At 50.9% G+C, this 12,570-nt stretch overlaps 1 protein-coding gene across 6 annotated transcripts in view; it reads left to right on the forward strand.

Moving 5' to 3' along the window:
• Window positions 1-11,988, forward strand: part of Bicdl1 (BICD family like cargo adaptor 1) — a 94,901-nt gene extending 82,913 nt beyond the window's left edge. For 5 of the 6 annotated variants that reach the window (XM_058583166.1, XM_046456428.2, XM_058583167.1 and 2 more), the window contains 3 exons: window positions 2,016-2,146; window positions 7,502-7,622; window positions 10,498-11,988. In XM_058583166.1, the coding sequence (XP_058439149.1) occupies window positions 2,016-2,146; window positions 7,502-7,622; window positions 10,498-10,659 (414 nt within the window). In that variant the 3' untranslated portion in view covers window positions 10,660-11,988. Of the gene's footprint in view, window positions 1-2,015; window positions 2,147-7,501; window positions 7,623-8,388; window positions 8,498-10,497 lie in introns of all 6 variants that reach the window. The other variant, XR_009227987.1, reaches the window with a different exon arrangement.
• Window positions 11,989-12,570: the final 582 nt, after the last annotated feature.

Raw genomic sequence — 12,570 nt, forward strand, 5'->3', positions numbered from 1 at the left:
TGACATGGAAACAGGATGCCCCTTGCCTGTAGGTGGCTGGCTCCTATTCTCAGGTCAGGGAGTCCTGGGCCCCGTGGCCAACAGAGGGGCTACGCTCTAGCCACAGTCTCCTGCTCTCTTGTCTCTACCCCCCCCCCCCCCGCGCTCTTGTGTTAACACAGTTGAACAGGAGCTCTAAAAGGGCAGAGCTGCACACTCCTCAGGTTCCCCACATGGAGGCCCTCTCTCCAGCTCACTGCCTACCTTCCTCTCACCTCTTCTTATCTCCACCCACTTACCCTACAAGTTCCAGGGCAGGCTTCACTTCTTCCTTGAAACCCTCCTGAGTCCCTTCCTCAAGAGAGGCCCTGGCCAGTTCAGCTTCCTATTCCAAGGCTGCCTATGGTGACGCTCAAATAATTGTTAAATGGAAGAGCAGATCCAGCCCTTGGTACATGGCCTCAGGGCATTGTCTTTGATACTATTTAATTGTGCAGATACCCACCTCATTTGGAAAAAGTGGGTTAGGGGATGGATGTTACCCAAGACCATGTGTAGTCAAGCCAGATCTGTTCTCACGATGACTGTTGATGTCACCTTGGCTGGGAGGAGAAGAGAGTGGAGCCCACCACCCCACCCTGGCCCTCAGTGAGCTAAAGCTCATTTGATCCTCTTAACAACTTGGTGATAGAAATAGTTTTGGGTGTTTTGTTTTCCTAATTTTTGTGCAAAGTATACATGGCTCAAACATGAAAATCCCTTGCCCCTTCTCCTAAGGCAGGTAGGTGGGCTCTGGCTTATCTAGGGTTTCTGAAAAGTTCTTCTGGAGTTTTCTGTGGAGCAGTTAAATGCTGGCCTTTCCTGCCCAGCATGTGGCTTTCGCCATTCCTTAAACAGCTGGCTGAACCACCACCTGGCCTGAGGCCCTGTCTCAGGAGGTCCTGCTGTCTCTGCCAGGTGCTTTCTGGGTCTTGAGTTCCATCCATCTGGCTGCAGAACCTGCTGCTGACTAGCAGGAGGCTGGGCGTCTCTGGGCACCTTGTCTGCCCCAGGGCAAGTGCAGTGCGAGCCGGCCTCTGCAGTTGCCCCTGTACTTCCCCTAGGCTTGGAGCCCTGCTCACTTAAACTGTCTTCCCCACCCCACCCACCCGAAGGTGGCGTTACCTACCAGACTCCCCAGAGTTCACGGTCCATCGCCCATCAAGGCAACAAGTTGTCCTCTTACCCCAGCTCATTGTTCAGGGTCCTCTGAGTTCTCCCAGAATAGCTGCCCTTGCCTGTACTCCTAGGGCTGGCAGCCTTGCCTTTTCAGTCTGCGGAGCTCAGTCTTCAGCCTTAGTCCTGGGGATTTTGCTGAGTTTCATTTTAACTGAAGATGATTAGACCCAAGATCTGAAAAGCTGAAGAGTGTGCTGAAAGGTGACATCTGTCCCCATATGGAAGAGAGGCAGATCTGAATAAACTGATTCTCCTTTGGAAAAATGTCAAAGTATGTGTAATATTTAACAAGAAGGTGGGGTCAGGCATCCCAATTCATTGCTGATCCTATCAGCCTAGAAGAAGGGGCTCCCGCCCTTCATTGCCTAATCCACACTTACTGAAGCTCTACCAGGCAGGGTTTCTGGTTGCTGACAACAGGAATTTCTTCTGAATGCATTAGAATTAACTCCGATAGCTCACAGAACCCATGGGAAGAAAAGTGGGAGAGCTCAGCTGCCAAACAGGAGGGCGCTGTGGGGAGGGGACAGCGGAACCATTCTGCTGCCTTGGGAATAATCCCCACTCCTGCAGCCTTGTTCACCTCCCAGGAGCAGGGAGTGACTGACCAGTCTAGGTCACATGCCAGCATGTGGCTCCTTTCTCAGGAAAGAAGGGCCCTGCCTTGGAGCAAGGCGGCAACAGGAGGACACCCGTCTGCTCGCCACACACCCAGGCCTGCCTGGAGGTTCTGGGTCCTTTTTCCCTCTTGGAAGGGAAGTCACCCCAGCCAGCAGCAGTGGTATTATCACACTCATCTTTCTTTGGTCTCCTGTTAGGTGACACTGCTGAGTGTGGAGATGACTGCACTGAAAGAGGAGAGGGACCGACTCAGAGTGACATCTGAGGACAAGGAGCCAAAGGAGCAGCTTCAGAAAGCCATCAGGGACCGGGATGAGGCCATTGCAAAGTAAGTAGGGATGTCTCTTTTCATTTTATTTCTACAATAAAATTGAGCATATACAATTGATTACATGCTGACTTTTTAAAATTCAATCATACAGAAGAATACAAAGATGAGAGTCTCCATGATACCCACCCTCCCCCACAACCCTGCTCTTTTCCCCAGGTAAACTCTACTGTTCAATAGTTGGGTCCTGGGTGAGGCTGCACACGTGTATAATCCAAGCCACTCTGGAGGCTGAGGCAGAAGGATCAGAAGTTCAAAGTCAGCCTCAGTGAGGCCCTAAGCAACTTAGTGAGACTCTGTCTCAAAATAAAACATAAAAAGGACTGGGGGTATTGCTTTGTAGTTAAGTGTCCATGAGTTCAATCTCTGATATCAAGAAGAAAGAAAGAGAGAAAGAAAGTAAGTTGGGTGTCCTGTGCATGTGTAGGCATGTATGTTAATGGTTGCGTATTTTTAAAAACAGCAGCAGCAGGATGACATTCTACATGTGTTGCCTTTTTTTCCCCCACTTATGTGTTAGCTTTCCAGTTTCATTACATGAATCTATTCCATTTTTTTACTTTTTTAATATGGACATTTTCAAGCATACACAAGAAACATAACAGGAACCCCTGTCTTTCCATCTCTGAGCTTCAACAGTAATCAGTTTGTACCTCTCCATGGGATTGTGTTAAACAAATCACAAGAGTCTCCTCATCCACAAACACTTCAGTGTGTGTCTCTACCAGAAAGTTTCTTCCTTAAAACATATAACAATACAGTGAAATTGAAAAGAACAATTTCACCAGATATGGTGGCACATGCCTGTAACACCAGAGACGCAGGGGTATTCAAGTTCAAAGCCAGCCTCAGCAATTTAGTAAGGCCCCAAGTAACTTAATGAGACCCTGTCTCTAAATAAAATATAAAAAGGGCTGGGGATGTGGCTCAGTGGTTGGGCCCCCTGGGTGCAATCCCTAATACAAAAATAAAAACAAAAAACTTTTTTTTTTTTTAAAGAGAGAGAGGAGACAGAATGAGAATTTTAATATTTATTTTTCAGTTTTCGGCAGACACAACATCTTTGTTTGTATGTGGTACTGAGGATCAAACCCGGGCCACACGCGTGCCAGGCGAGCGCACTACCGCTTGAGCCACATCCCCAGCCCACAAAAAAGTTTTTTTAACATCTAGTAATCTAGTATCCAGTCAGTATTTGTAACCCAGTTATCCCTTTAATGTCCTTTTAAAATTTATTAGAATCTGAATCCAGAGTCCACATATTCTATTTAATTGGTAGGTCCCAAAAATATGTAAAACCTCTCCCTTCCTATTTTTTTTCTTTTTCATATTACATTTATTGAAAAATGGGATAAATTGTCTTTCTAGTTTTTCTACGTTCTGGGTTTGATTGCATCCCATAGTGTCATTTACCAGTTTCTTCTGTCTTCTCTATTTCTGATAAATCAGTCATTTTTTTAAACAGTGTTTTGGGTTTTCTTTTACAGATAAGAAATGCATAAATGCATTCTCTTATATCCAAAAACTTGGAAATACATAGGCACAAGCCATCTCCCCATCTTCCCCGTCTCCTGTGAATTATTTATCATGGAATCCATCTTCCCTCTTCACCAAGCTCATGCGAGGCTATAAAAGTTAACCAAAATGCGGGCTGAGGTTGTGGCCCAGCGGTAGAGTGCTCGCCTAGCACATGTGAGGCCACATAAAAATAAATCAATAAAATAAAGGTATCGTGTCCATCTGCAACAAAAAACAAATTTTAAAAGTTGCTAACAACGTGTTTTCTTACTTACAGCTTGTTAATAGCCGTATCTGTACGTCTTGTTCTTGTTCATACAGCAGGGTACCCTTTCACCCTCCCAGCCTCAGGAAGAAGGAAAACCTTTGTAATACCTGTTTTACAGACAGGAAAACTGAGAGGTGCTTTCCTCAGGGTCACAACCAGTAGACTCACCAGCCTCTGTCTTTAGGCCTCCGGGTCTGGTCATCAGAGTTCTCTCCCCTCTGCATTGCTGCTCATCAGGAAACTGCACTGAGCTCCTTTGAAACAACTTCTAAATTAGATGCTCTATGCTTTTTTTTTTTTTTTTTTTTTTTTTTTTGGTACTGGGGAGTGAATCCAGGAGTGCTTAACCATTGAGCATCACCCCCAGCCCTATTTTGTATTTTATTTAGAGACAGGGTCTCACTGAGTTACTTGGGCTTTGCTAAGATGATGAGGCTCAATTTGAACTCAAGATCCTCCTGTCTCAGGCTCCCGAGCCACTGGGATTACAGGCCCGCACCACTGCACCTGGCTTTTGCTATATGCCTTCTTAAAAAACAAAAATGGCACACACTTCAGTGTGTGACTTTAAAATCCCTCACACTGTAGCAACCTTCCCCTTTCTCATTTCTTCCTGTGCTTTTTTCTTTCTCCTCTGTGTCTTTATGTTTTCATCTTCTCCATTTCTTAATTTACCTTTGGGTTCCCTTGTCTATCTGGTCACAACCTCATAACAGGTATCTATCAATTTTGGTTCATTTTAGAAATTCTACTCCGTGAGGCTCACAAACCTGTCTACGAATGTGTGTTCCTTGGATTCCTGGGATGCGTAGTTAATGGATGCTTGAATGGCAGCGTGATAGGAAGGGGGACATACCTTTACGAATAGCAGAGGACAAAACTGTCCAAAACAATGAGGAATAAAACAGTGAAGTTAAGATGCTAATTGAGAAAGCCCATTGGGAATGAAAAGCAGAATGAGGTTAATAGTCCAGACAAATTGGTCATCCTCTCAGCAGAACAGAGAAGAGGCTGAGTGTGAAGATCTGACCATGTTCTACCACAACGTGAAGGTGGAAGAGAAAACCAGAGAAAGTGTGAGGTGCAGGAGAAAAGAAGAAAGTTGTCTAGTCCTCAGAAAGAAAAAGAAAGTGGAAGCTAGCTCTGCCCAGAGGGGCAGCTACCCAATCTTGTGATACATATCCCCCTGCCCCACACAAGGGAGAACTCTGGAGTGAGGACTCAGTTTTCCTGGATCCCTGTAGGCAGGGCTTAGCTGGGTAGGGAGAGTGATAGACCACTGTGTGGGGAGTCGGGGAGGTTAGTTCATTTTCTCTTCCTTGGAAATGAAAATTTTGGTATTAGGAGAATTGAGACAACAGGCAGAAGGAATCGGTTAAAGTGGAAATCACACCCATATTGATTAGGACCTTGGTTTACAGAATGCTTTCATATACATTACCTTGGATTCTCCACACTGGCTGCATATCAGAATAATCTCCTGCAGGTACCAGGGCAGCCCTCCCTAACAGTTAAGTCTGAATTCCTGTAGTGGGTTACTTTACCCAGTGAGTTTAATGTGTACTTTGGGGTGAAAATCCCTAAGAAAAATAAGGTCTCTTTCTTCACTGGGCTGTAGGAACCTTAAAGTGTATCTTATCCTATACAATAGATAAATTTCAAGAAAGTTAAATAATTTGAGGTGAAAGGCCCTCCCTAAAAACAGAAGTAATTCTTGGGCTAGGAATCTGCCTTACAAAAACAAAAGAGGTACTAGTGGGTTTTATAGTTTGGTACCAGGGATTGAACCCAGGGGCACGTAACCACTGAGCCACACCTCCGGCCCTTTTTATTTTTTATTTTGAGACAGGGTCTCACTAGTTTGCTTATAGTCTCGCTAAATTGCTGAGGCTGGCTTCAAACCTGTGATCCTCTTGCCTCAGCCTTCCAGCCGCGGGGTCACAGGCGAGCACCACCCACCCGGCTAGTGGTTCCATAAACAAAGGAACCCTTCTCGTACCTGGAAATATTCCTCTTTAAAAAATGATTACTATGTTGATCAGTGGGCGACTTCTGTCGCTGTGCTCTCCCGGTCTGGGGCTTCTCATGGATGACAAGCCCCGATTCTGTAGCGAACCAACCTGGGCTACTGAGGCCAGAAGACCCCGCTAGGGGCGCACCACCGGCCATCGGGCCCTGCAGCGGCATTAGTCAGCACATTGCTGGGGGCTCGGCTGCACACGGTGCCACCTGCCGGCGGAAGCTCGAGGCCTCCACCTCCCCTGCCCAGCCCAGCCCAGCCCAGCCCAGCCCAGGATTCGTGCTGACGTTCTGGCTGGGACTGCGGCACGGCCAGCGTCCATGGCAACCGACTCCACACGAGGATTTCCACGGTTCACCGCCAGCCAATGGCAAGGGCGTGACGAACTGCCTCGAGTCCCACGCCCATTGGGCAGGCTCAGGTCCTATCCCGGCTGTCGGCAGCCGCAGTGGGCGGGGCTGGCGGGCACCGTCGCCAGAAGCCAGCATCTCTAGGGAAGGCGGGTGGGTGACTGAAGGCCAGAGAGGAAGTGCTGGTCACAGCGGTGACCCGAGCACTTAAACGGGACCCACCTGCCCCTCCTGCCGGCTGCCACTAGTGCAGACAGGGTCTCCAGGCCGGAGCAGGGGAGCCCGCCCTCTCTGCAGGCGAATCCTGGATCCTCTCGCTGTCCTTGGGCCCTGCGCCATGTACAGCAAGGACACTGAGCTTTGCCATTTGAGTACTTGAGGGAGTGGGAGACGTGGCAAGAGCTGAATGGAGTGCGTTTCCATGGCTGGGATATTGGTGCCTCCTCTGCAGAGGCTGCCGTTGGCTCCCTTCCGCTTTTATTCCCATCCCCGCCCACCCCAGGATTAATTTCCTCCAGCATTTAACAGCTGTAATTTAGGAATATTGAGGGAGGAAAACAAAGTAACACTTGAAACATGGGATATGTGAAAATGTAAAAGACTGGGGAGTCACTATCAGTGATCGATACCCAGATAACCAGCAAGGGTTATGAGTCTGCCCTCCGACCGGCTGGGGATTTTCAGTTCACAAAACTAGAACTTGTTTTCTGGATCTTTTTTCCACAGAGCAACATCATGATTGTCCGTAAATACCCTATTTCATATTGACTATTATTGGCGACTGTATTCCATCTTTCTTTTTACCAGTTCCCAGTTGTCAGATACCAAGCTATGATGGGTGTCCTTGTGTGGCTACCTTTAACTTTGGGACAGTTCCCTTAAGGGAAGAGTACTTAGTTAAAGGGATACCCTCTCCATGCCAGGAGGTCAAGAGCCTCACCCCCCAGGAGGAGCAGATGAGTGGCTCCTTGGTGCTGTGTGAGGCCTTGGTTTCCCTCTGGGCTCAACCTTGTTTCTCCATCTGTGAGACGGAGTTGACAAATCATCCCTTCACCTGCAGGTTGGTTATAACAGAATATGTGTGAAGGCACATTGCAGACCACCCACGGCTAGGGGGCTTCCTTTCCCTGTGGGCTCCAGGTCCCCAGGACGGCTGGCACAGGGTGTTGGTGGGCTCACTCTTGGTTGTCTGTTTTCAGGAAGAATGCCGTGGAGCTGGAACTTGCCAAGTGCAGGATGGACATGATGTCACTGAACAGCCAGCTGCTGGACGCCATTCAGCAGAAACTGAACCTCTCCCAGCAGCTTGAGGCTTGGCAGGTAAAAAAGAACAAAAACCTGAGCCCCAGGGCAAAAGACTTCAGGAGGGTCTTTGAATTGAGCATAGTGTAAGGACAGTTTGCCATGTAAGGGTCCCACACAACTGGGCGAACCCCCATCTTTACCTGAAGAAACCCAGAGTTCTTGTGCTCCCATTTCCTGGGGATAATTCCTGAGGGTGCTTTTGGGAGTGGCAAACCCCAGGCTGCTGCTGTAGTGCCCCCCACACTTGGAAGGAGGCCCTATTTCAGCTGGCCTTTTTGGTGTACTTTAAACTAGAGAAAGAAACAGCTGTTGACATGGAGGTGCTGGGAAGCCCCGTGTGACCAGGTAAAAATTCACAGCTGGATGCGGTCCTCCTCAAAGGCCCGCAGCGCCCCTTTCCCAAAGAGCATCGGCTGCACTGGGAAGAATGAATCGCCCTGTTCGTCTCTGGGACCACCATTCTCAGGGTCCAGTGCAGCTCTCTGGGGCCAGGCTGTGACCGGCTTTGCATGTCATGCTACATGGGTAGCATGACATCAGGGTGTGGCGTAGCCACTGATGTTTCTCCTCAATCCCCACTAGATGGATGCAAAGCTACCTGAGTGAGCCCCTCTGGAGGGCAGGTTAGCAGTGATCCTTCTTCTCAGGGCCCTGTGGGGCTAGCCGCATTAACCCTGGCTCCACAGAGTGCTGGTCACTGGCCCCTTGGTTCCTGTCCAGCTGTCAGCTGGCCAGGCCCCGGCTTACCGCCACTGTTCTCTTTCTTCTCTCCTGGCTACAGTTTGCTTCCTCAGGGCTTTTTACTATCTGGCTCCTTTGGTTTCTGATCTAGTGGCCTTTCTCAGTTCCCGTATCAACAGCTTTAGTTGTACACCCCTCCTGCCTTTGAGGTGAGATTGAGCCCTGTATCCCACCTGCCCTTTCCCCACTGCCATTGCTGTCCTGCCCCTGCCACCTCCCCTCGTGGCCCACTGTGTTCTGTGTGCCGGAGCCTGGCATCATCTCTGTGCAGTGTGACGTGTCATCGAGCCCCAGCCTCCCTCCTCCCATCACCATCATGTTCAGCAAGCTCCTCAGCATGTGGCCAACAGTGACAGGCTGGCCTGGTTTCTCAGTGTTACCTCGTTATAGAGGACTGTTTTGCCCCCAGAAACGGCAGCAGGTGTGGAGTTATGAGCAGCACGTGAGTGTCTGTGAAGTTCCAAGATCCATTTCGTGGCATTAGTGAGCCGATTTTGGTTGCTTAGAGTATAAAAGTGCAGTTCGTAATGAATGTGCCAGAAAAAAAACATTGGTAGCTTTGAATGGATCCTTTTTTGAAGGACCCTTTAATATTCCTCTGTTGTATTTAAACATAGATTTTGTCAGGTGCAGTGGCACACACCTGTAATCCCAGTGACCTGGGTGGCTAAAGCAGGAGGATGGCAAGCTTGAAGGCCAGCATCAGGGCCGGGGATGTGGTTCAGTTGTTATGCACCCTGGGTTCCATCGCTGGGACCAAAAAGAAATCTTCCTGAACACGTCCTAAATGCAGGGTGCGGTGTTCTCACCCGGCCTCGGAGGTAGGAGCCACGTGTTGGCAAATACCTGGCCCAGCGTCCGATTTGAGGGATGAGTAGAAAGGTGGACTAGGAGGCAAGAGCAGGAGGCGAGCAGGAGAGGTGCCAGGAAGGACTGGGGATGTGGGTAGGAGGTCAGGGTGCAGCACATTAGATCAGTACTTACCACCACCTGGTGACAAGACAGGAAGGTCCCTTCATTTCACCCTGAAACCTGAAGATATTACTTGAGTAACACCTCCAGGTGGAAGCTTGGGTGAGGCAGGTGAGGGACAGGCTGGTCAGGCAGAGGCTCAGACATCCCAACTTCCTGCCTTAGCTGCAGAGGTTATCTGCTCCCCTGGAGGGGCCCCACCGGAACCCCGGCCTCACCTGCCCATGCTTAGAAGCCAGTGGCTGACTTGAAGGGCTCAGGGCCTTTTCAACAGCACATCCAGAGCCACTGCCGGGTTCCAGGCTGGAGGAACCAAGATGCTTGTTCAATTTCCTGCCGATGATGACTGCAGGGGACCACGGATGTGTCTTACCAGCAGTTGTCGGACTGTGTTATGACAGAGCCCTTTTGTCAGGTGGGATCTTACACAGAATCAGATCAACTAGAATGGAAAGAGCTGAACTACTCTGTCCAGAAGCCTCTGTGGAATAAAAGATGCTGCTGTGTGGGACAGGGCAGGGGTAGTTTCTGGGCAGCCAAAAAGAAGGGATAAGGTCAGACCCTGGGAAAGAAGCTAATGGAACTGGACCAGAGTGGGCACAGACAGCCCTGAAGGCCACGAGCATCATGGCACTGCTGCAGCGGGAGGCTGGTGGGGTGAGGACTGCCAGGAGTGCGTGGGCATCAGCAGCCCAGGCTGCAAATAATTTGAAGGCAGGAGGGATGGCAGAAGCCCCCTGAGGCCAGGCTTTAGGCTGGAGAGTGGCACACTCAGGTTCCCCTGGGCCTTCTGAGCATGGGGCCAACAAACCAGACCACAGATCAGGAGGCAAGACAGGTGCTGGTCACCAGGGAGGCTGCGTGTGCTGTGAGGGCTACGTGGTTCTCTGGGCCTTTTGTGATAGAGCATCTGAGTGATCAGCCAAGGGAGTGGCATGGGGACACTGGTGAGAAGCCAGCTCAAGCCCTGAGGAGACATTGCCAGGTGGCTCCTACGTGTATCCTGGCATCGTGCCCACTCACTGCTTTCTTGGTAGGCAGCCCCGGCCGCTGCTGCTCACTCATCTCACCCTCATCCTCATCCTCATCTCTCATCCCAACATTGGCCTCCTCCCTGCACACCCCCAGGGCCAGGCATGCGTTGACCTTCAGCCCCGTCCACTTTCCCCCTCTGCAGGATGACATGCACAGGGTCATTGACCGGCAACTGATGGACACGCACCTGAAGGAACGGAGCCAGCCTGCTGCTGCCGTCTCCAGGGGCCATGGTGCAGGGCGGGGCGATGAGCCTGGCACCGCCGAAGGCAAACGGCTCTTCTCATTCTTCAGGAAAATTTAAATTGGGAGGAGTCTGGCCACGGAGAACAGGCAGACTGGAAGCAGCTAGAAGGCAGTGTGAGCAAGGGCCTCCCCTGTGGCCTAGGGGAGCTGCACTGCCCGCCCACACTGGGGCCCAATAGGTCCCAGAGAACCCACTCCCTTTTGTCAGTGTGGATAGACCAAGAGGCAGGGGCCTCTTGGCCTCTGAAAGCTGCTCTAGCCAAGCCCAAGCCTGGGCTCCCAGGATCCCATTATCGAGCAGGGGTCAGGCCACCTTCCAGAGCAGCCTGTGGGTTGGGCTCTGCTGCTCAGACCCACTTGATCTCAGCCCACCTGGCAGGCACTGCTGCCTCCGCAATTTTAGATAATGGGCAACAGAAGAAACGGAGGCCCTCATCTGCATGCCTTGGAAGGCTTGAGCCTCAGGGGCCTGCCTAGTCCTGCAGAGCAGCAGGCCCGGCCTACGCCTCCATTCCTGCCCCAGCCACTGGCCCAGAGTAAGGGGAGGTGCGGCCCCTTACCCATGTGCATGCACCTCTGCTGGGGCCCCTCTGCAGGCAGGAGGCCCAGCCTGCGGCCAAGGAGCCTAAGAGCTGGGGTGTACCCAAGCTCCGCTGAGGCCATCCTAAGCCCCAGGGAGGAAGGATGGCCCTGCCCCCTGGCCACCGCCAACTCTCCTCCCCAGCCTTCTCCAGAATAGTCCTTTACCCTTAGCGAGGCCTGGGCCAGATGGCGTTCTCGCTGGTTGGTGACAGGCATCAATTAGTGGTCCAGTCCTCTCTTCTTCGTGGAAGGCCCAGGGCTGACAGAGGGCTCATCTTGTTTCCACAGCCCCCTGCCCCTCAAATATAATTTCTTGGCCCAGTTGAGCAAGTCCTGGCCACAGAATGTCCTCATAGGGGTATGGCCAGCCACCCCCTCCTCCAAGGCAGCACTGACACCATGGGTGTAAGGGAGGCTACTGGGAGCCTCCACATACTGTCCACCGGGCCTGCAGAGGGCCAGGGTCTAACCCTGCTGCTTCTGCTCCTTCCACAGCAGCCACCCTACTGTCTCTGTTGAGGCCCTAACTCGAGGCTCTTCAGGCCCAGCCTGCCCTCAGCTGCTTACCACTGATTCAGTCTCCCTCGCTCCAGGGGAAAAGCACAGCAGGGATGAGCAGAAAGAATGTACCTATAGATATGTACATACCACAGTGCTGTAATTTTGTATGTAGCAAACGTGTAAATACATGTATGGATTTTATAATATACATATATATAAATCTATAAAGGCATATTTTTAGAAAAACCGCACCACTGCTTCTTTTGAAAATAGTCTGAATAAGAATAAAACAAATTTCTACAGAGCTTTCTGCCTCAGTCACTGGGTATGGGGAGGGGTCATTTGGTCCAAATGTGGCCTGCTCGTCAGAACCACCACTGGCTGCTGAGGAAGAGTAGCAGTAGCTGGGCCCACACCTGGGAGGCCACCTCCTGCCCTCTGATACCGTCGATTGAGCCTGGAAGGGGCTCATTTGCTGGAAGGTGGCAGCATCCTGTCCTGTCCTGGCCTGCGCCTCTTCCATCAGGTGTGGAGCTCCCCGCCAGAACTCCAGTGTGCAGACTCCAGACAGCCCTGCCAGCACTGCTCCCCAGGCTGAGAACAGGGCCTTGGGGCTTGGCAGAAAACATCCAGAGAAATCATTCCAGGCAAAAGCTTCCACTGCGTCCTTCTGGCCTGTGGAGAATAAACATGGAGCCTCCCCTGGCACCTGCCCATGCGTGCTCCCAGCCAGTGCTTTCCGTCCAGACTGATGCTCAACCCTGGACCAATTGCTCATGGAGAAAATGGACTTGGCTTCTTAGTGTCCCAGGGCCTTGACACCTGTACAAGACTCAGGCTAAATACAAGAGCTGGACATAATAGGTGGGAAGAAGCCAGGCCCACT

This window comes from Marmota monax, unplaced genomic scaffold (genome assembly GCF_021218885.2).
Source record: "Marmota monax isolate L192 unplaced genomic scaffold, Marmota_monax_Labrador192_F-V1.1 WCK01_AAM20220418_F8-fsc00185, whole genome shotgun sequence".
NCBI lineage: Eukaryota > Metazoa > Chordata > Mammalia > Rodentia > Sciuridae > Marmota > Marmota monax.